This window comes from Rhinopithecus roxellana, chromosome 6, assembly GCF_007565055.1.
Source record: "Rhinopithecus roxellana isolate Shanxi Qingling chromosome 6, ASM756505v1, whole genome shotgun sequence".
NCBI lineage: Eukaryota > Metazoa > Chordata > Mammalia > Primates > Cercopithecidae > Rhinopithecus > Rhinopithecus roxellana.
Genome location: NC_044554.1, coordinates 10,845,522 through 10,869,706, shown reverse-complemented (window position 1 = coordinate 10,869,706; position 24,185 = coordinate 10,845,522). Strand labels below are relative to the sequence as shown.

The 24,185-nt window shown below is 39.3% G+C and overlaps 1 protein-coding gene across 3 annotated transcripts in view; it reads right to left on the bottom strand.

The window, feature by feature from the left end:
* The window catches only part of LAMB4 (laminin subunit beta 4), a 108,073-nt gene extending 83,944 nt beyond the window's left edge, over nucleotides 1–24,129 (bottom strand). For 2 of the 3 annotated variants that reach the window (XM_030932778.1, XM_030932779.1), the window contains exons 1-8: nucleotides 24,074–24,129; nucleotides 17,325–17,388; nucleotides 10,666–10,823; nucleotides 6,467–6,602; nucleotides 3,799–3,872; nucleotides 2,274–2,462; nucleotides 1,162–1,225; nucleotides 475–689 (exon numbers count right to left, since the gene is read on the bottom strand). In XM_030932778.1, the coding sequence (XP_030788638.1) occupies nucleotides 475–689; nucleotides 1,162–1,225; nucleotides 2,274–2,462; nucleotides 3,799–3,872; nucleotides 6,467–6,602; nucleotides 10,666–10,823; nucleotides 17,325–17,358 (870 nt within the window). In that variant the 5' untranslated portion in view covers nucleotides 17,359–17,388; nucleotides 24,074–24,129. Of the gene's footprint in view, nucleotides 1–474; nucleotides 690–1,161; nucleotides 1,226–2,273; nucleotides 2,463–3,798; nucleotides 3,873–6,466; nucleotides 6,603–10,665; nucleotides 10,824–17,324; nucleotides 17,392–24,073 lie in introns of all 3 variants that reach the window. The other variant, XM_030932777.1, reaches the window with a different exon arrangement.
* Nucleotides 24,130–24,185: the final 56 nt, after the last annotated feature.

Genomic DNA, 24,185 nt, shown 5'->3' with positions numbered 1-24,185 from the left:
TACCTTAGCATTGACTACAGGGTCTTGCACACAAAAGTCCTTCAATAGATTTTTGTAAGAGAATGAATGTGAAATTATTAGGTTGGTGCAACAGTAATTTCAGATTTTGCAATTAAAAGTGGTGGCAAAAACAGCATTTTTGCACCAACCCAATATGATCCCTCTCCACCAAATCTCCATGCTCTACAAAATAAATGAAAAGAAGGCAAGATGAAGTATCTTGAAATCCTAAAGTATAAATTCTGCTCACTAGTTCAATGATGTCCATATGCTGCAGAATCCACAAGCACCTATGGCCGGAGGAACTGGAGGGCCCTAGGTGGCCTATTAGGATAGGCTGAATGGCACCCACCTAAGCATAAAACTGGCACTTAGATTTGTTAATCTCCATGTGGAGCACCTCATCTACATTCAGCACCAGGACAGTGAAAGGCAGGTAGGACAGCCCACTGTTCTTTCGGATTAATAACTCACCATTCCAGGAGGGCTGAAAACATCTCCCCGCACCTTCTGCATAGGGCGACATTCGCTAGCATGGCCATTGCAAAAGCAGCTTCCCCGAACAACCATCTCGTACAGAGCATAGTAGTATTTATCAAGGGAATCATTTTGCCTCCTTCCAAGCAAAGTATCCCCAAGGGTGTGGAGCTTGGTAAAGTTTATCCTCAGGTTTGTCAATGTCACAAGGTCTAAAGAAAGGAAAATAATGAATGAAAGTGAATTTGAGGCGCATCAGTTCAAGGGACTCTTCTTTACTGATATACCCTTAATATACTATAGAAAAGCAATTATAGGCCCAGTATGGTGGCTCGCGCCTGTAATCCCAGCACTTTCGGTGGTCGAGGCAGGAGGATCCCTTGAGCTCAAGAGTTCAAGACCAGACTGGGCAACATGGTGACACCCCGCCTCTACATAAAATACAAAAATTAGCCTGGCAGGGTGGCACATGCCTGTAATCCCAGCTACTTGGGAGGCCGAGGCACAAGAATTGCTTGAACCCAGAGGCGGAGGTTGCAGAGAGCTGAGATCACACCACTGCACTCCAGCCTGGATGATAGAGCAAGACTCCGTCTCAAGAAAAAAAAAGAAAGCAATTACAAGGAATATGCCAAACTTGAAAATTTTTTAAAGCTGATATGAAAAATATAAAGGAATTCATACCTTGGATGTAGGGGCTATAAGGGTTTTCAATTTCAAAACTGGGATCCAAAACTTTTAAAACAACCTGTAAAACAAATATAGATAAATTTATAGTATATTACCTGAAAATGTAATTGTCAAACACACTTTTTTTTTAAACCTCCGAGGCTCAAGCAATCTTACTGCTTCAGCCTCCCAAGTAGCTGAGACCACTGGCATGTACCATCACGCCCAGCTAATTTTTAAAGTTTTTTGCAGAGGTGGGGTTCTCCCTATGTTGCCCAGGCTGGTCTCAAACTCCCAGGCTCAAGTGATCCTCCTGCCTCAGCCTCCTAAAGTGCTGGAATTACAGATGTGAGCCATCACACCTGACTGTGAAATGCACTCTTACAGAAGAGACCCTGATCTTACAAGAAGGCTGAGCCATTGCTTCCCAGCTGGCATAGAATACAGATTATCATTTGGGTTACCATATGAATAGAGGTGCCAAGAGCAGAAATAAATGAAAGGTATTAATCAGTCATTTCTAGCTTTTTATGTACAAGTGGTTCATACAGGCAGAAAAGGCAAAGAGAACACTTTATGCTGGATTGGGATGGAGTGATGGACAATTTGGCAAGCCATGATCAATTTGGATTTGGTGGGGAATTCTGGAGCTGTCTTCTGCCACTAAATCTTTCTGCTCTACTTGGTAAAATAGTACCTGTTCAATCCCACTCACTCCAACATTCTGCCAGGCACCAGCTTTGCTCAGAGGGTTGTTCCTGGCAGATTCCCCTGGGGTGGTGGTTTACAGAGCACGGGGATGAGATAGCTAATGCCAGGCTGCTGCTAGCTTACATGGCTCCTCTGCAAGCTTTAGAAATGGGTGTTCCTTCTTCTGAGTGCCTGGAGCCATGGTGCCCCGTTTAAGTTTTATCCCACTCCCACCTTCAGCTGAGCACTCTTGTGCAGGATTGCTTCTAAAAGCGTATTTATATTTATTTGGGACTCATTTCAATTTAGACACTTTCATTTTAAAAAAAGTAACAGTCCAAATTATGTTGCAGTAAACACTATCAAAATTTTTTCATTTAATTACACTTTTTAAAAGTTTAATTTATATAAAATAAATACAAGGAAGGAAATGCTACCTCTCCACCTGTTGAGGGTTCAATATCCGAGTATTTGGAGTCACAAACAATGTCTCCCACTCCCTGGGCCTGGCCAGATGTGATGTTAGGAAAGGAAGTGGCACAGTCTTTTGCAAAATATTTGAACACTTTCCAGGTGTGTCCATAGTCTGTGGAACGTTCAACTAACATTGCAGCAGGCCGAAAAGTCTAGGAAAAATGAGCAAGTTGGTACATTTCACAAAGGCAGATTTTATTATTGACTTCAGATTGAATATTTATATTTTCTAATTCCATTTTTAAAAACTTTAGGTGTATCTTTTTGTTGTTTGTTTTGTTTTTGAGATAGGATCACACGCTGTTGCCCAGGCTGGAGTGCAGTGGCATGATCTCGGCTCACTGTAGCCTCAACTTCCTAGGCCCAGGTGATCCTCCCATCTCAGTCTCCTGAGTAGCTGGGAATACAGGTGCATGCCACCATGCCCAGATAATTTTTTTGCAGAGTCAGAGTTTTGCCATGTTGCCCAGGCTGTTCTCAAACTCCTGAGCTAAAATGCCCACCTCAGCCTCCCAAAATGCTGGGATTTCAGGTGTGAGTCTCTGTTCCTGGCCAGGTCTGTCTTTTAAAATCTACTACACAATACACATACCACAGTCTCTTTTCAGTATTTATGAGTACACACTTTGTCCTCATAATCTAATTACATTATAAAAATGTTTATGGCATTGTGAATTATTAATGAGGAAAGATGGCTTATAAATTGAAAAGCTAATGTAGTTAATACTCTACAGCAATTTGTTGTGATTCTCTTTGCCAAGCATGCTTTTCCTCTGGCAAACTCTTATACATCCTTCAAGCCTATCCGTGAAGTTTATCCTGGTTCCCCACAGCAGATTTAGGCCCTTAAATTTCCCAGCATTTTAAATCAATCATACTGCTAATTCTGTACTTATCACTTTGCATTATAATTTTCTATTATATTTATATGTTTGTATCCATGACTAGATTGGGAGTTATTTGGAGACAAAGACTGGTGTTTTATTTTTTCATTTTTTAAATTTCATATTCATTTTTTCTTACAAAAACAAGCATAAAGTCTGACATCAAAATTAGAATTTTCCTGAATGATTAAAGAAGCACTATAGCACAATGATTTTCTCTGGCATCTGACTAACCTTAGTAAAGATTCTTTTTTCTTTCCCCTTGATCACAACCTTTCCATATTTACCTGAATAATTTCCAGTTCCTGTCCTTTTCTCCCAAAAATTATCTTTATAGTTTTTGTGGTTCCTGTCACTTCAGTACTAGGAGTTTTCCTTTTCTCTGTGTCTTCTAATTTTTTAAAAAATCATATAGTCATGGCCATTGATTTTTAAAAAGTGTTTGTTTTTCTTCATGTAAGAGTCAAAGCTCAGGTGGCAAAGGTCAAGTCTGAACTTATTCTGTTTTTGTTCACTGCAAGGAAGTAAGGCAGTGAAATTCCAGATAAACACTGAGCATTTGGGGAATAGATAAAAGAGGGGCAGCAGGCCTATTCGTCTGTACCTTAAAGGTCAAGATAAGGTGGCTGAACCGAAATAATGCCTCTAAGTCCAGTCTGATGCTGACATGATCAAGACCTAAGGAAGAATCCAGAAAGAAGAATATCAGTGAATTTGAGAGACTCCTGCTTATCATGTTAATTCCCCACTGTGGCTTATCTGTAATAAAATCTCTTTGATGCCACAAGGCTGATGATCACTCTTCCCCATCTTTTGGAGTGGTATCCCATGCCACTCCAAGCCAAGGAGGTGTGGAGGGCAGGATACGTTTCACCCTGACGGTGCCCACATCTGTGTTTTAGTGACAACACACATGGCCACTATGTGGCAGCATTACATATAACCAAGGGAGTTTCAAGACATTTGCCCTAGGTGGAAAGAGAGAAAGAGAGGTTTCATTTCCTTGTGCTAAAATCTTGACTACACATAAACATGAGCTAGCTAGCCAGAGGATGGTAAAAACCAATGCACCCGTTTCTTCCAAGAGTTGCTAAAAGTCATTTGAACTAGAATTTCATTGTCACCTGGCATATAACACAACTTGGAATATTCCCCTTGGAGTGGGGACCTGTAGGCTCTTCTGTGGCTGAGGTGGTGGCAGAGGTACCCTGATCAGGGTTTTACACTGAGCTAGTTATGATCCATCTCTAGCACAGATGTGGGGTATCAGTCCTAACCTGGACACAAAAGAAGCCCAGATCTCTCTAGAGCAGCACTGTCCAACAGAAATAGAATATGAGTCATGTATGTAATTTTAAATTTTCTAATAGCCACATTAAAAAAAGTAAAAAGAAACAGATAAATTTGTTTGTAATAATATACTTAAACCAACATACTTAAAAGTTACTTTGACATATAATCAATATTTTAAAAGTTAGTGATTTTTTAAAGACAGAGTCTCGCTCTGTCCCCCAGGCTGGAGTGCAGTGGCAGGATCTTGGCTTACTGTAAACTCTGCCTCCCGGGTCAAGGGATTCTACTGCCTCAGCCTCCCGAGTAGCTGGGACTACAGCCTTGCTCCACCATGCCTGGCTGATTTTCATATTTTTGGTAGAGACAGGGTTTTGCCATGTTGGCCAGGCTGGTCTCAAACTCCTGAGCTCAAGTGATCTGCCTATCTTGGCCTCCTAACGTGTTCGGATTACAGGTATGAGCCACCGCACCCTGCCAGAAAATCAGTGATTCTTTATTATACATTTTCTCCCAAGCTATGTCTTAGAAATCTGGGATGTTTTTACACTTCCAGCCCACCTCAGTTTGGATTAGACATGTTTCAAGTGCTCACACTGGACAGTATGGCTCCAGACGACAGTGGCTGGACTACAGTGAGTCGGGGTTCAGCCTAGAGTTCTAGGGTGAAAAGTTTAGGGACGTGTTTGCTGCTAAGTGGGCAGCCACATTGCAGGCTGAGTGTCAAGGGTCCTAACCCTTTCTAGAAAGGAGATCTGTCCTTCTCTCTAAGGTGCCTGGTTGAGAACCCTTGCTCTATGTCATTGGCTTGGACAGAGCGACATTCCCTTTGTGAGGAGATGTAGAACAAGTGTTAGATGTGGGGGTCAAAACAGCCATTAAGCAAAAATGGCACCATTCATCAGGAGGATAGGTGGCTGTGGAAAAAAACACCTCACATTCATTAAGGAGAGTCCAGCTGGAGATCAATAACTAGGATCCAAAATGAAATGGCATTTGGTAGACACCAGTCAATCACTGGTCAAGTGGATGACATAAATAAAACAGCCTCATATTATACTTGCCCTAAACTATCTTATATATTATTATTATTCCCACACTCCCTTCTAATGGTCTAAAATCTCCTAAAGGAAATACATTCAGGAATTTGTAGAGAAGAGAGGAATTATAGTCCAAAGGGCAACACATATCAATGTAGTGATGAAATCGTTTTGTGCGGGTTAAGGAAAACTGAAGAGTTCTAGGCTAGTGTTAAAGAGGGGTCATCAAGAGCAGGCAAGCCTGCATCAGGAAAGTCAGGCCTGGATGGATGTACATTTGGGCACATGAGGCCCATGGCTGGGGGTGGGACATGAGGATCCCTGATCAGGTCCACATTTATAGTGAGCATCTAGGAATCCAGATGGTCAGTGCCAATGTAGGCTCAATATCACAATTGTTCACAAAGAGAGAAAGGCATACATCCAGAAAGGAAAGAACTTCAGTCCGTAGCCAGCTATCCTTTCAATTCAGATATTTTACTTTGGCTCACAGCAAGAAGCAAAATGTTCTTTTTGTCTTTCCCTTCATGTGTTGAAGGAAAAAGCACTTGGCGCTAACTCTCAGACTTCCCCTGGCATTATTCACTTGGTTTACATCAGTGTGTTTTGTATTAGGTTTAATTTACCAACACTTCATAAACTTTCTTCTTCGTATTATTTTTTTAGAAAGAACAGAAGGATGCAGAGATATTTTCTTCCACATGGAAAGAGTGAAACATTCTGAGTTATGTGCTTAAAATATACTTTGATATTCCTGTAAAGGAAAGTATTCTTGTTAAAATGAAAATAAATTGTGTTCTTGTATGGGTCTCTATATTCTTGGAGGATACTGTTCCATTCCAATATAATACTTTGCTGTGACATTATTAAACCCATACAAGGAAGAGGTGTCATATTAAAATATTGAAGAAGTAAACAACTGGAAAAGAACTTAAATCATACCATTTTCAGACTGCCACCATTTCTTTTCTCTGTCTGGTTCAAAACTTACAATGACATTCTCAATGGTGTGGCTGTTGGGTTGGGCGTATGGATCATATGGAAATCTAGAGTCACAGATGAAGCATTTTTGTTCGCCCTGGAAAACACCGTCATTAAAATTAAAAATAAGAGTTGGAATTACTTATTGTTCTTCTAAATTAAAGGCAAGCTGTACTTACTATATTTGTCTTCCAAACTGGCTAAAAATAAAAAGCAGAGGAAATAACAAGACATCAAAATTCCTATCAATAGATGCCAAAGTACAACAATAAACTATGAATTAAAATTTTAGAAATTGATACATTTGGAATAAAAATGTAAATTTATGCAAAACTCATTTTCTGTCATATAAGAGGCAGAGGACCTGGAAGTTATTTTAAACTGCCACAACTAATATTAAGAAATAAAAAATTAGAAATAGACCTCTTAGAAGGTCTTAGTGAATTGGAACTAGTTTTGCTTAGGATTTTTTTTGTTTTTGTTTTTGAGACAGAGTCTCACTCTGTCACTGAGGCTGGAGTGCAGTGTTGTAATCTCCTGGGTTCCAGAGATTCTCGTGCCTCAGTCTTCCGAGGAGCTGGGATTACAGGCATGCACCACCACACCCGGTTATTTTTTTGTATTTTTATTAGAGACAGGGTTTCACCATGTTGGTCAGGCTGGGTGTTGAACTCTTGGCCTCAAGTGGTCTGCCTGCCTTGCCCTCCCAAAGTGCTGGGATTACAGGTGTGAGCTACCACCCCTGGCCTGCTTAGGATGGATTTTTGAAGGTTATAACGCAAAGTCTGGCCTTTGAGTTTGCTTAATTTAGTGTGTCTACTTGCAGCTGTACTTGAAACTCCTAAGGGGCTCTACAAGGATTTCCAAAGCACTGTCAATGGCCTGCAGTTATTCCTGGCTAATACTCAGGGAACTCTGAAGGAGCTCTTTTGCAAAGCTTCTGGAAAGCGGGGGCTGGTCATTATAACCTTCTGTGCCGAAAATTGCCTACAACAGCATAGGCGCTCAGTTGGTGGCAGTCAGTGCACGTTACTTGTATGTCCTAACCATGGCTCACAAGGCCCAACATGATCTGGCCAGGGCCACTTCTTTGCCTTTGTGTCTACTTGGCTTTTCACTCCCTTGACTCTGGCTACACGTGCTTCTTGCTGTTTTTTAAGCACTTACAGTCAGAAGAGTTCAAGCTGTTCTTCCTCCCAGCTAGTCTTATCTCTTGCTCCTTCCCTTCTTTCAGGTTTCTGATTAAATACCTTCATTTCAAAGAAACATTCCCTGACTACCCTATCTAAAATTCACCATCTTTTCACCCCATGGCCCTCTGCCACTCTATTTTTTATCCTACTTTATATATTTCCTAAGCCCTTATCACTACTTGAGGCTATATTGTACAGTGGTTGGTTTATTGTCTGTCTCCATAATAAGAATCAAAACTGAATGAGGCAAGGACTTGGTTTTGTTTACTGCTGTATCCCCATTGCCTAGAATAGTGTGTGGTACATAGTAGATGTTCAGTAAAATTTATTAAATGCAGGATGATTTTAATGATTATTTCAGCTACCGTCTGTCAAAACAAATCAATTCTTCAAGAGATTCATATAATTATTGTATCTTAGCATCACTGGTCACTATAGACCTTATTGTTGAAGAAAGCCAAAATGCCCTTTGAAAATTAAGGCAAAATGGATCTAAATAAATTTTGCATAGGGGCAGGCTCATCCCAGTGACCAGTAGAAGCTTTGTGATTCTATCAAAAGTGATGGTCTTCAAATAATTTCCAATAATATTACGGAAATTACTTGAGAAAATATTTAACTTCAGGGCATGTGGGCCATTTTTTGGTTAATATTTTAGAAGTATAATCTTTGATGAGGTTGACTTAAGAGAATGCTTAGTTGTAGCCACTAAATGTGAGTTCCATCTTGGATAACTTAATAGGTCCATGTTGACTGGAAGCTTCTGAACAAAATATTTTGTTTGGTAGCTCTTTCTTAGGTAACAGATGGGAAAAAAATCATCCTCTATGCTGCATGTATGTTTGTCTAGACTAGTGGTCATAGCCCCTCCTATAACTCATTTTGTCAGCCTGAAATATTTTGAGGGTTTTTTCCAGCTCTAAGCTTTCTAATATTTCTGTCATTCTCTAGACAAAAGAAGCCTCCACAGTTGGAGTTACTTCTATTTTTGGTGGTGTAATTTTGAGATACAAGGACACCAATTTCTAATTATCATCAGAGCATGTCGGCTCAGGCAACAGTAAGTAAATGCCAGTGGTTGGAGAACAAGATGGGTGGTGCTCGTATTGGAAAGTGGCGGTGGCTCATGCCTGTAATTCCAGCATTTGGGAGGCTGAGGCAGGCGGATCGCTTGAGCCCAAGAGTTGGAGACCAACTTGGGCAACATAGTGGGACTGGTCTCTATAAAAATACCAAAAATTAACAAGGCATGGTGGTGCTTGCCTACTCCGCCAGTAGGTGGAGTAGCCTCCCTTACTTGGGAGGCTGAGGTGGGAAGATCACCTGAGCCTGGGAGGTTGGGGCTGCAGTGAGCTGTGATCATGCTACTGCATGCCAGCCTGGGCAACAGAGTGAGACCCCATGTAAAAAATAGAGTTGAGAACCACTTCTTTGTCCAGAGCACCTGGACTTAGTAGTCACCTGGCCTAGAGTTGAGCAGAACTTCCACCATGTAATTTCCTTGCACATGTGGAGAATTTGCTTTCTTACACAAGTACTTCCCAAACTTAGAACAGTGATATGCACCCAAGTATTGTCTCCACTTATTTATAATAGTCACCTTTTACTAGAAACCAATTTGAATACAAAGCATTTCCCAGAGACTTAAACAGTTGCTTTAAATGAACAATACATGGAAAAGCCTGGACCACTAACGTTAGGCTTATGTCCAACTTCCTTCCTGCACATCCTCTCATTTAAGGGGTGGACGTGATTACCTCAGGGTTTTCGGTAGGGATGATACTCAGATGACCTTGGATGCTTGTTCCGTTGCCAGTACATGGAGAGGAAAAGAAACCTGAAAAGCCACTGATCCTTTTATAAAGTTGGTCTTTAAGGGGAAAAGGCATAAAAATGTGTTCACACTGGGAATTTATGATTTTTAGACAGTATAACTTCCAAGTGGTATTATGTTGGTGTATAATCAGTTCAAAGTTCTACACGTCCTCCATCTCTAATTAAGGCAGAGCAGTGAGGACTCATGTTCAGCATAATGGCAGCAGGCCCAGATGAATCTTCAAACTTCATTAAATGAGTCAATTATGTTTGCTCTATGGGAGTGGCTAAGGTAGCCAAGTAGACCAGTAAATTTGATAGTAATTCCCTACAAAGACTAACCAAAAAGACTTTTATGTCTCATTCTGAAGGTAATAGGAAATGGAAATTAAGCAGATCTTCTTTATTTTTGATTAGTTAAGGTTTCCTGGACTTTGAATTATGTGAGCGTTGGCTCTCTATATCTGTGGGTTCCATATATGTGGATTCAACCAACCAAGGATTGAAAATATTTGGGAAAAAATATCAACAATAAAACAATAACAGGGTAGGCCCAGTGGCTTAGCCTGTAATCCCAGCAACTCAGGAGGCTGAGGTGGGAAGATTGCTTGAGGCCAGGAGTTCGAAACTAGCCTGGGCAACATAGTGAGACCCTGTCTCTAAAAAAAAAAACAAAATTAAAATTAGCCAGGTGTGGTGGTGCATGCCTGTAGTTTTAGCTACTTCAGAGGCTGAGGTACACTCCAGCCTGGGCAACAGAGTGAGACCCCTGTCCCTAATGAAATAAAAATAAGATAAATAACAATATAACAATAAAAAGAACATAGATTTTAAGATGTAGTGTAATAATTATTTTCATAACATTTATATTATATTAGGTATTGCAAATAATCTAGAGATTATTTAAAGTATATGGGAGGATATATGTAGGTTACATGTAAATACTATGCCATTTTAGATCAGGGACTTGAGCATCAATGGATTTTGGTGTTGGGGGAAAGGGTCCTGGCACCAATGCCCTGGGACAACTGCACCAGTGTCTCCATTGTTTAGGAAGGAATGTTGTCTCCTTTAATGTCTGAGTAGCCCCAGGTGTACCTGGAAAAATCTACATCATTGATTAAATAATGTCCCAGCAAATAAACAACCCACCTCCAGGTAACTGAGGATGCAGTATTTCTGGGCTCTGCTCAGCCCACAGGTAGAAGAAGCCGTAAGCTGTGTGTTCCTGCCCACCAGGAGATCGCCGGTGGTGGGATGACAGGCACCCCTGTTGCAGTCATCTTGAGCTTTTGAGTAACTGAGCCACCCTTGAACACAACAGAAATACCTTACAAGGAATGCAGTCTAAGGATAGCACAGGGCCTGCAGAAATGACTGGTTTAGGGGGAGAGTTATGTATTTATTTAACATTGGTCAAAGATGTAACAGACTTTTAAGTTTATTAATAGATGATAAATGGTCCCTACTTTGCTTGCTGGGTGGCATGAGGTGTAATAACTCTTTGAGTCTTTTGAAATCTGTATTCCAAAACACAGATTTGGATTAAAGATAAATACTTCTAAAATGTGTTGAACTGAGCTCCGTATCAGCAGGATTCTCCACCAAAAATAGATGCCGAGAACAATACACTTGAAAAATACTGCATTCTGTATCCCTCTCTTATTTACAATGGACAATCGAGCCTGAGTGACAGAGCAAGACCCTATCTCAAAAGCAACACCAAAACAATCCTATCATTTTGGAAGTAGGAAGGTCCACATATCTTACTTAGAGATTGAATTTAAAGTTAAATCTCAGGAATTAAGTTATAAATCCATATAATCAAATTATTCTGGAAAATTTCATAAGTTACCTATATAGTACAGTATACATGGTTTTGTGTAGACAAATCCTAACATAACGTTTGAGAACTAGCAAGTTAGATAAAGAAGGAAACAAAGGAAACTCTACATGCAGATGAGCAAGCATTCCAATCATTCCGAGTTAAGATAACTGTTAAATGTCCATACGGGCATGAGTGGCAAGTAGGGTCATCTGAAATATTTCTTTCCTGCAGGGTTTGTTCCATCATGTTATCTAATACACTTTGGTAAGCAATAATTTATTAATGGATTTGTTAATTGTTGGGAAGATTGAATAAAACAAAGTGGAATCTTACTGGGGGTTAAGATCTAAAGTTAACACACAAAGTTAAACATATATACAATGGGCATCTACTGTATTTTGTGGGTAGCTACTTATGTTACAGGAAAGGGGTCCTGACCCAGACCCCAAGTGAGGGTTCTTGGACCTCACGCAAGAAAGAATTCAGGGCGAGTCCATACAGTAAAGTGAAAGCAAGTTTATTAGGAAAGTAAAGAAATAAGAGAATGACTACTCCATAGACACACCCATTTTTACAGTTATTTCTTGATGATATTCTAAACAAGGGGTGGATTACTCATATCTTCCCGTTTTAGACCATATATGGTAACTTCTTGACGTTGCCATGGCATTTGTAAACGGTCATGGCACTGATGGCAGTGTAGTAGTGAGGACAACCAGAGGTCACTGTCGTGGCCATCTTGGCTTTGGTGGGTTTTGGCCGGCTTCTCTACTGCAACCTGTTTTACCAGCAAGGTCTCTATGACCTGTATCTTGTGCTGACCTCCTATCTCATTCTATGACTTAGAATGCCTTAACCGTCTGGGAATGCAGCCCAGTAGGTTTCAGCCTCATTTTACCCAACTCCTATTCAAGATGGAGTTGTTCTGGTTCACATGCCTCTGACACTTACAGAAATAGTTTTATTTGTTCTTTAAAAACTATATGTGAAAAGGACAATATCATTTTATTGTTAATTCAATTAAAGCATTAGAATCATGTTTGATTCTGGAGGCCAAATCTAAGCACTAGTTTTCTCTTTATTGCAATTCAAAATGATAGTGATAATTTTGTGGCCATAAAATAGCCTCTAGATGGAAGGGCAGAGGACCTAGAATGGCTAAAATGTTTGAAAAAGGAAAATAAGGGTGAAGGAACAGCTCTATCCAATATGAAGGCTTACTATATAGCTAGCTACAATAAAGAAGAGACTGCAATTTTGGCAGAGGAATAGACACCTAGATCAATGGAACAGAATGGAGAACCCGGAAATAGACCAACATAATATGTCCTACTGATTTTTGAGGTGCAAATGCAACTCAATGGAGGAAGAACAACCTTTTCAATAAATAGTGCTGGAGCAATTGGATCCACAGCCAAAAAAAGAAAAAAAAAAATGAACTGCAAGCAAAACCTCACACTTTATAATATTAATTAAAAATTGAGCATAGACTTAAGCGTAAAATGTGAAACTATAGAGCTATGAAACTCATATAAAACATAGGAGAAAATCTGGCATTTAGGGCTAGATGAATGATTTTTAGGATGGCCAAAAAGAAACCATGACCCATAAAAGGAGAATTTAGAAAATTGGACTGTGTCAAAATTAAAAACTTTTGCTCTGAGAAAGACCTTGTGAAGAAGTGAAAAGGTAAACTATGGAGTAAGAGAAAATACTTGCAAACCACATATCCAACAAAGCTCTTGTGCTTACAATAAGAGCTTTCAAAACTCGACATTATAAAACCAATCAAATGAGCAAATGGCAAGTGACATGAACACAACACTTCAGTGAAGAAGATACACAGATGGCAAATAAACACATGAAAAGAGGTTCAACATCATTAACTATTGGGGAAATGCAAATCAAACCACAATGAGATATCACTACACACAGATCAGAATAGCAAAGATAAAAATAGTGATAACACCAGATGCTAGAAAGGATGTGAAGATCACGCATACTGTGCTGGTGGGAATGAAGAATGGTATAGGCACTCCCAGGAAGAGTATGGTAATGTCTTACAAAACTAAGCAGGTGCTAATCATGCAACTCAGCAAGGGAACTCTTGAGTATTTATCCCAGAGAAATTACAACTTATGTTCACACAAAAACCCTATGCAAATGTCCACAGCATCTTTATCTGTAATAATAAAAAACTGGAAACACCCAATGTCCTTCATTGGGTGAAAGGTTAAACCAAATGTGGTACATCTGTACCATGGAACCTAGCAAAAAAAAGTCGTGAACCATCGATACAAGCAACAACTTGGATGGATCTCAAAGGAACTGTGCAGAGTGAAAAAAGGTTATATACTGCATATTCTATTTGTATCACATTACTAAATGACAAAATTATAGAGATAGAGAACAGATCAGTGGTTGTCAGTGGTTAGGAAAGCAGGGAGGGAGGGAGGTGGATGTGGCTATAAAAGGGTAGTACTAGGGATCCTTGAGGTGGTAGAACTGTTCTGTATCTTGACTGTGGTGATGGGCACGTACATCTATATGGTGATAAAATGGCATAGACTCAAATACACACACACATGAGTACATATATAACTGGTGATATCTGAAAGGCCTATGAATGACATCAGTGTTGATTTCCTGGTTGTGATATTGTGCTATAGTTATATAAGATGCTATGACTGAGAGAAATTGGGTGAAGGGTATATGGTCTCTCTCTGTGTTATTTCTTACAGCTGTGTGTGATCTTACAATTATTTCAAAATAAAAAGTAAAAGAGGCAAACAATCCCCAACACCCATCAGCCTTTGGATGGTAAATCAAGCAAATCCCAGACTCTAAAAATACACACGTGACATGTTCTAGTTGCTCTTATACACTTTATCCTTGAGACATGAAAATTTATGCCAAGCCTTATCTCAGTAGACAGGAGTGACAGGGATGGGCCTATAATAAGAAAATAATAACCATACAGTGCAATCAGCTTGGTTTCTTCTCAGTTTTCTCCATTTAAAAAATATAATCATCTTTCACGAACTTGTTTTACATTTAATGGCTTTCTTTCCTTCAGTTTGACCTCCAATATAGCCTATATGGTTATTGAAAAAACCATGTTATTTCTCTTACACATTATTCACTTGAACTATTAATCTGGTCATTTTGTATTATTAGGCATAAAACATACATGGATCATAAGTTCTATAGCTAAGAATATTATAGTGTCTCCACCCACACAAGTTACTAAATGACACTTTGAACAGGAAATTTTCTATTCTCAATCTCAATGTAAAGATTATTATTTTAAAGCAAAGGCACATTTCTTTCTCTTTCTCTGAGACAGCTATGTGAAGAAAGCTAGCTCCATCGGACACTTGCTGTTTTGTGGTATAATAAATGGTTAATGTGGACTTTTATTTACCCAGCAACCCACATTCATGTTTTTTTTGTTTTGTTTTGTTTTTTTCTATTTTCCAGAATTGGTATCTAGGATAAATAGCTATTCAGAAGTTTGGACTCCAATAGACCAAAGATTTTTAAAGACAAGATCAGGTATAACATTTCCGTTGATGTTACATGTGAATAAAAGAAGACTTCCCTTCCAGGGATTTATTCTTTTAGACAAATTTCATCCTGGATTTTTTTTAAAATTGGAATTGTTGCCTTAGAGATTTAACATGTTTTTATAACCTGACTTGGCCAAACTTGTTTTCAACAGAAATGTTTTTCAGAAAATATATTCCAGGACTTAGGGAAATTGAGCTATTATTCCTGTAATATTATAAGTGCAAATATGAACTTCTTGTCTAAAATATTTGGCAAAAAGTGACTAGAAATGTAAATAGTTAAAGTTTCATGTCTGAACATAGACTAAGCAATATCCTTCCTGGGATGAAGTTTCCGAATGCCAAATCACATTAGCAACGTGTTGGAATTAATTCAGAAAATAAACATGTTTATGTCTTCTGACAATCAACACATTCCTAAAAAATGACACAACCTGAAGATAGAACCTGAAGATATAATGTTATGAATTTTATAAATGTTATGAAATTCCAAGATGAATTTAGGAGATCTTGTCATTTAAGAAAAATATACAGTAAATTTTCTGTAAAGAATTGTTTTATAGAAATTACTGTTACTGTATAATTTCTCTAGTATTTCTGCAAGTTGTCATAATTTTCTCAAACACATGAGATGCTTTCTCACACTTTCGAGTTCACATCAGAGCTTTAGAGGATGTAAACACACGTTTATATGCTCACACAGATCATAATGGGTGAGAAAAAATACCAAGAATGTGGCCGGGCATGGTGGCTCACACCTGTAATCCCAGCAATTGGGGAGGCCGAGGTGGGTGGATCACCTGAGGTCAGGAGTTCAAGACCAGCCTGGTCAACATGAGGAAACCTTGTCTCTACTAAAAATACAAAAAATTAGCTGGGCATGGTGGGGGCACCTGTAATCCCAGCTACTCAGGAGGCTGAGGCAGGAGAATTGCTTGAACCCGGGAGGTGGAGGTTGCAATGAGCTGAGATCGTGCCATTGCACTCCAGCCTGGGCGACAAGAATGAAACTCTGTCTTAAGAAAGAAAGAAAAAAAAAAAGAATGCATGTAGATAAGGTTTGCACTTTGCGTGAAGTTCCTAAAACCTATGGGGCAGTGCACTTTTTATGATTACTTCTCCTTATATTGCTCAGTCAGAAGGCAAAACTAAGTGTTTAAATATGCTGCAGTATTTATATAAGTGTTATGTTCAAACTGTCAATGGAAAAATTCCCAAGTTGATGATATGAGGCTAACCTGGTTGGGAGTTTGACCACAGGCAACTCTAGAGATTTGGTTTAGGTCAGGGCAAGCTTACATTTAGAAATGTACGATTGATTGCAGTGAGGCCTTTTCTGCCCAAGCTAATTTGGTTTAGAAAATTCCTTCTCCAGAAAGAGGAGTCCCCTAATTGAAGAGGGCTCTCTTAGCAACTGTGGATCGGTTTAGAACTTTTGCAAGATGCGAGTAAGGTATTCTATATAAAGGATGGGGAGAAGGTAGAGTGATCCTCAGTGGTCCCTTCTAATTTTGGATATTGGTTTAGTTTCAAAGAGAACATGTAAGGCAAGTGCAGGTTAAAATAACTATTTTTCTGAATGAGACCAGATCTAAACCTCCCAGTCCTGGGATGTGGAGGATGAACTGAGGGCTCCAGATGAATGACATGTTTCTGTTCCCACTGGGATGTGGCTCACCTCTCCAAGGGGATTTTCAACAGAGAACAAATGAGTACTTACCATCTGGACCATTACCAGCAAATCTAACTGGAAAATTACCTCAGGGTTGGAAAATTGCAAAGAAAAAAAAAAAAAGGTGAGATTCTGAAGGTTTGCTGTCATGAAGAAATTCAGCGTAAATCTTTGAAGTGAAGATTCTAAGCAAGTTAGTTAGTACTCAGTAATCAAAGGCAGGCCTGTTTTTGATGTAGAAAAGTCAGATCAAAGAGAGTAATTGTTGGAAACATCTTCTATATGATTAATGCAAATTATTCTCAGCTTATTAAAGACAGCAGGAACATGGAGAATTTTGCCTTTTAGCTTAGAACTGCTGCTTACTTAGAAGAGGGAATTCTGCCTGTAACTTCTTCACAAGACCTCATTGCTGGGACAAGTGCTACACTGAAAGCATAGCTATTAAAAAAATTAGATGCATTGTATTTGTAAATTAAGACTCTGAAATTATTCTCTGTTCTTTAATATTTCACTTTACTTATCTGAAGATAACATTCCATTAAAAAGTGACAGAAATAGCAATATGTGGATACCAAACATGTTGGAGTGGAATTTTTCAGTTGCTTGACACAATTACACAACAGAATAGCTACACAAGTATACAGCACTATGGAAGAAAGAAGTGAAATGTTTAAAAACTATTTCCACTTTATTTTAGGACAATACAAGCAGAAAATAGATTTTGACAACTAATACTCACCAAGGTGCAAAAAAAGGGTCAGTTGAAATTGCATTCTTTTGTCAGGAGATGATTAAGTTCAATTCTACTGGGTTAAAAAAAGGTTAAAGTCAATCAATTCCCATCATCACATGTTACGTAAAAGTGCTCAGAATTATTGAATGGTTCTTATGTTTTAGACATAAGAAATATCCTCACTGTCCAGTTCCTCAAAACGTAAGAGTGCATAAACATTTTAATAAATATTTGTTTGCTCTTAATTTTTGCCATTTTTCAAAATCACAGAATTCAATTGTTTGTGGGAAAGAAGAGGAAACAAATATAATTTCCTTTGCATATTTTAATTTTAACCTACTTTTTACCCATTCTTATTTAAAAACTTTTTCTTCTAAAAATTACAGTTAATACATACTCATTATAGAAAAAGTAGAATATTCAGACAGGAAAAATGAAGAAAAATATCCCCTATAATACCACCCACAGTGGGCCATGATTGCTCCACTGCACTCCAGCATGGGCAACAGAGCAAGACATGGGATGGAGGGAGGCCCCTCTCTCAAGGGCCTTTTCTTCCATACTTTTTCTTTGCACAAATAATTTTCAAAAATAATATCACACTGTTTTCTTCTTTCAATCAATACATTCCAGGCATCTTTCTGTACTAACAAATGCATTTTTAATTAGTGATGTTTTATCAAGATTAAGATCACCTGGAGTCTCCTATAAAGCAAACTTATGATTTTCTTCTTTGTAGATTTGGCCACGGCCCTTGAGAGAGAGGCCTCCCTCCATCCCCAAGTTACCATTAAAGAGAGTTCTGATCCAGAGTGGAATATATATGCACTTCAGTGGGTCAGGAGAAAAGAAGGTAAACTTCATAATTTTTTTAGACAGTGTCTCACTCTGTTGCCCAGGCTGGAGTGCAGTGATGCAATGGTGGCCTACTGCAGCCTCAGCCTCCTGGACCCAAGCTGATTCTCCCGCCTCAGCCTCCCCAGTAGTAGAGACTATAGGCATGTGCCAGCATACCCAGCTAATTTTTACTTTTTGTAGACATGGAACCTCACTATGTTGTAAGATGGACACCAGTATTTTTAATTACTGCCTAGTATTACTCTGAATGTAGAGACTAGAATTGATTTAATGAATTCTCTATTGGTTGATGTGTACTTGGTTTTTCCTATTTTCCTATTATAAATATTTCTGCTAAATCTTTGTTTATAGCCTTAATTATTCACTAGGATATAGTAAATGGAGCAGAAATAATTAGCCAAAGAGTATATGTGTGTGTGTGTATATAACCACATGTATATACAAAGATTGTATATATATACACACACACGCATATATACACATATACATACTACATGTATATGTGTATATAAAGCTTTTGATGTCACTGTCAAACTACCATGCAGAAACTTTGTCCCAGTTTACACTCTTACAACCAGCCTGCGAAAACTGCTAACATGAGCCCTTACCAACATGGAGTATTATTTTTAAATATTTGTCAGTTTAAAAAGCAAAAAAGCCTCATTATAATTTATTTGAATAGGAGGAAATATAAAACCTCTTTCATGTATTTTCAAGTGAAACTATTTTTTTCACATTCTACCTTCAAGGCTTTTCCTGGTGAATCCTTCATCCTCCTACTCCCATATTCCCAGTCCCTGCATGTGCACAGTCCCTGCGCTCCAGCGTTAGCACTCCAGTTTCTGTTTTCTGAACCTTCTTCTCATGCTGTTTCCTTTGCCTTGAATGTCACCCTCCTAAGCCCAACTGTCAGCCTCCTTATGAAGTCTTTTTAGGGTGTTTTGCAATGCCTGATTTTAGCAAATATCCCATTCTGTGGTTCAGGCTCTTTATGAAGCCTAGGGTTCACGTTGGAAGTCCAATGCCAGAAAGTGACTCACTAAGAAACAGTCCTCCCATAGTTGCTCCATCAGAATGAGCTCTACACATTAGAAAAGTCTGCAGTCTTGGGCTAATGGCCTCATACAAAACCTTGTGAAGACCTATAGGAGAATCCAGGTTGCAGCTGTAGGAAGATCCATTCTGCATAGGCCACCTGCGCTTGTACAGGCACTTTTTCTAGGTGATACTTTCTTATTGCTTTTTTCTCACAGTCAAGTCAGGAGTTTGGCTTCTGGTCAGCCGCCTAGATACACTATTGAAAAATGAAATCTCTAATCCTGATGCTGTCCTGTATTTAGAACTGCCCGTGTGCTTCATTCTGTCCGGAAATGCAAAATGATTGGCATCATGGTCATTTATTTAATAAGAATGGGCACTATTAGCAAAGTTTGAAAACATGATTCTCTATAACCAAAGAGATGGAAGTCAGTGAGATGACAATCTCTGTGAACAGCCTATGATTCAGGGCTCATAATGATCTAGGCTCTGAGTTGCTAGGGTAAAGTTCTACATAGGATATATCATGGCATTCCTGCTTCTCTCCAATGGAGAACCTATTCACAGGGCAGAGCCCAAAGCAAAAGACTGTTTCAAGCTACTAATCATGAGCTAATCTCTTCTACACTGGACAGGTGGGAGTGAGGCAGAGTGCAGAATTCCCAGGACTCAGATTTAGAAAGAAAGGAGGTGGAACTGTAATGCCGAGTGCAGGAGTAAAAGAACAAGTGGAACCTTTTGCAGAGCATTTGGGGAACAAAGCTTCCTTAGTATCACAGTTCACCATATTTCCATGATAAAAATGAACTGCTGAAAATTTCTTTAGTCCATATGGGAATTATCTTCAAGCAACAATAAAGGTCACGGTACAAAGACTACTGGACTTCCAAATGTACATCAGCCAGGTTTAAAAATGACCTGCCCCAAAGGAGGAGGAGTCAGAAGCAGATCCCAAATTGAACTAGAAGAGATATCATTCCCTTATTGATAATTGGTTAAGGATGATCACAGTTGCTATGTGAAGACATAAATGACAGAATCACACAGCTTGCCAATAATTCCATTAGATCAGTAGGCCACAGCCCTGGATGCAACTGAAAATCACTTGAGAAGATATTTTTAATGACTTCCTTTTTGAAATATTTATTTTTAATTGTGGTAGAAATACACCTACATAAAATTGACCATCTTAATCATTTTTACCGGTACAGTTCAGTAGTGTTAATTACATTTACATTGTATGCAACCAATCTCCAGAACACTTTTCATCTTGCAAAGCTGAAACTTTGTATCCATTAAACAACAAGTCTTCATGTCTCCCCCAACCCCTGCAGCCACCATTGTACTTTCTGTCTCTATGGATTTGACTACTTAAGTATCTAATATATGTAGAATTGTACAAAATTTGTCTTTTCTGTGACTGGCCTATTTCACTTAGCATAATGTCCTAAAGGTTCATCCATGTTGTAAGATGTGTCAGAATTTCTTTCCTTTTGAGACTGAATAATATATCATTGTATGTACCTGAGGAGATTTTAAGACACCAGTGCTCAGGCCCAGCTCAGACTAATTAAGAATCTCTGGGGAGCGACCCAGGTGTCAATGTGTATAAAATTCTCCCTAGGGGATTCTGAGATGTAGCCAGGGTTGAGAAGCACTGATGGCTTGCCAACACCTGAAACTGATTAATTTGCCCCTCACTCTTGCTCTGCTCCTGGGTTCCCTTCTAGGAGAAGGGCATAACCCAGTGCTTTCCAAACTTTACTGCACATTAAAATCACCAGCTTTTTTCTTTTTTTAATCCTGCTTCGCGGGTCACATTCCATACCAATTACGCCACAGTATCTGGGGGTAAGGTCCTGGCATCAGATTTTTAAAGATTCCAGGTGATTCCAATAGGCAGCAAAATTGGAGACCCACTGTATAACCACGGACCAACGGTCTCAGAATAGAAACTTGAGGGTTATCTTCGATTCCTTTTTCTCACCCTTCAAATCTAAATTCTTCTCATCAAGCCCATTTGACCTTATCTCCTAAAACAGTGGTTCTCCAAGTGTAGTCCATGGACTTAGTAAGATTACCAATTCACGTGGTTTGCCCGGGACTTTTCTGATTTTCTCATTGCAAATCCCCAGGTTCTGCAATCTCCCTCAGTCCCAGGCAAACCTACACGGTTGGTCACCCTACCAGATGAGCAGCATCAACATCACGTGGAAATGCCAATGATCAGGGCCCAGCCAGGGACCTACTGATGCACAGACTCTGGGATGGGGCTCAGCATGCTGCCACGTGCCCACCAGGTGAGTCTGATGAACGCTCAAGTTTGAGAACCACTGCCCTAAGCAACTCCCAAGTCTTTGCACCACAAAGACTGATGGCTCCTCAGTAGTAAGACACTGCCTGCTGCTGTATTGGGGTGAGTACAGGACATTTGGCAATGTTTGCAGACATTTTTGGCTGTCATAATGGGAGGAAGATGCTGTATGGTAGACACACCTGAGAGCAATAACTTAAGCAGACCCTGAGAATGACCTGTGGTCTAAAAAGAATGTGTGTTTGGAGTTCCAAGCTAAGGAATCCGGGAGTAGCCAACCTGAAGATTCATTCCTTATCAGGAACATCTGAACCCCTGGCCCATTCCATGGAACAGGCCAGGTGGCGATACAGGGGATCGAGGCCCTTTGTTTTGGTGTAAACAAAGGTTGCCAGGTGGAGGCTGTTAGAGGGAGGGTGCTCAGTGAAAATGCTGTATGAACTGTATGTTTTTTACAAGCAGGAGCGGTTCTCCAGTCCAGCCTGACATACAGCCATGGGTCTGCCCTGTATGTAAGTTCCCTTCAATAAACCCTATGTCTTGTTCATTGGCTCCAAGTCCCTTTGGCCTCTCAAACATGGTGCCATCCCTACTAACTCAATAGGGTTCTGGCACAACAGATGCTACTGGCATTGAGTGTGTAGAGGCAGGGATGCTGCTAAGTAAATATTCTACAATGCATGGGATGGTCCTGGGCCCTACAACACAGAATTAAGCTTCCTAAAATACCAACAGTGCTAAGCTTGAGAAATTTTCTCAGTGGCTTCAGTGCCCTTAGCTATGGGCCTTATCATTTCAGTCCTTATTTCCCAAAATCGCTCTAGTCTTCCTCCTCATTTTCTATTTCCCATTTTAGGAGAGCTAAGCTCCCAACTAGATAAGTATAATGAATCTGGCAACTTCTAGCAAGTTCTGTTATCTGAAATCACCTACCCAGTCATTATAAAACCCACAGCTGCACATATAGCACAATTTCAGAAAATGGGGTTACCACATTTTCTGAACTATAAGTTTAATTGGTACTGCTTTTCAGGTTGGTTTACCAGAGCTGACATTGTGAAGCCTCTCAGGGGCTACATGACACTTTTTTCTTGTTAAATTCATCAGTGAGTTTTAGTAATATATGTAAAAGTGCTCGGGACTAATAACAAAATTATCCCTCCTTTGGATGAGATATGTACAAACGTATTTCCAAAGGCACTGGGTGCATTTTGGTAACTGTTTAATGAATGCTGCTAGATGACACTGGTCTTAAAGTGTATTAAATGTAGCAATAAATACTGAAATATATTAGACTGACAACTTTCTGGCATTGCTAATTGATTTAATTTACTGACCGTTCACTTATATTTGCCTCATCTGCTCTCACTTAAAGGCTGCAAAGAGTTGACTCGTTTTTGTCAAAACAATTTGGATGAGACTGATAAAGAGAAAAGGGGCAGGTGGTGCCCAGTTGGCCAGCTCCTAGGCCCACAGGTGGATCATGTTTGACAAGAGCATCTCCACAGGAAAGACATGCATTCCGCTCTTGTTTCTACTACAGCGTGTTTCTTCTGCAAATTGTACAGTAATTTATAACACAGAAGATAATTATAAATATATTTACATTAGTCCTTAAGACTTTTTCTGGCACACAAATGGTCTATATTTAAAATGATAGTTCTCAGAAATCTTATATTTAACATTCCTTTGTCTTTTATTCATGTTATGTCAGGACTCATTAAATATTTCAACTGTTTTGCCTAAATTTCATAGTGAGGAATGCAGAATACAGAACTATAAAGTTTACTTTTTTTTTTTATTTTTTGAGACAGTCTCGCTCTGTCATCCAGGCTGTCATACAGAGGCACAGTCTTGGTTCACTGCAACCTCAGCCTCTCATGCTTAAGCAGTCCTTCCACCTCAACCTCCTGAGTAGCTGGGATTACAGGCATGTGCCACTACGGCTGTATAAGTTTTGTACAGATGGAGTTTCGCCATGTGGCTCAGGCTGGTCTTGAACTCCTGAGCTCAATCTGCCTGCCTCGGCCTCCCAGAGTGCTGGGATTACAGGCATGAGCCACCATGCCCGGCCAAGTTTGTTTCTTTTAGTTATAGCAGACATTTCTTAAAACAATATTTACACATATCTAGAACATTAACAAAATATTTTGAAAATACGAGTAGTTCTAATGCATTTAAAACTTTTATAAGTTGTCAGAAGTTTTATAACCGTAACAAAAACAAAGATTCACTGAAAACAATACAGTTGTACATTTCAACACTATATCATTTGAAGCTTCCTTCAAGGTACAGTAAGGCTCAAGTTATTGGCTTCGTATCACAATGCACTAACATCAATTTTCCCATTGGATACTGTTTTATGTTGCAATAACCTTTATGTAAGTGTCATTGGATTATCATTCTGTAAAAACAATAGTATTCTATGTGCTAATATGCTCCATTTCTTACTTTATGCCGATTCCACTTACCCCCTAAATTCTAATACCTTCATTTAATCCATAAAAATGCCAATTTGCTAGTGGAGAGGACAGGCAAGACTTACCAGGATTTGGGAGTCTTTGTGGAGAGGCGCAGGCAGCAAATAGGGCATGTGAAGACACACCTGAAAGTTAGAGCCAGTTTATGTAGAAAATTCTCCCCAAGGCATCTAAAAG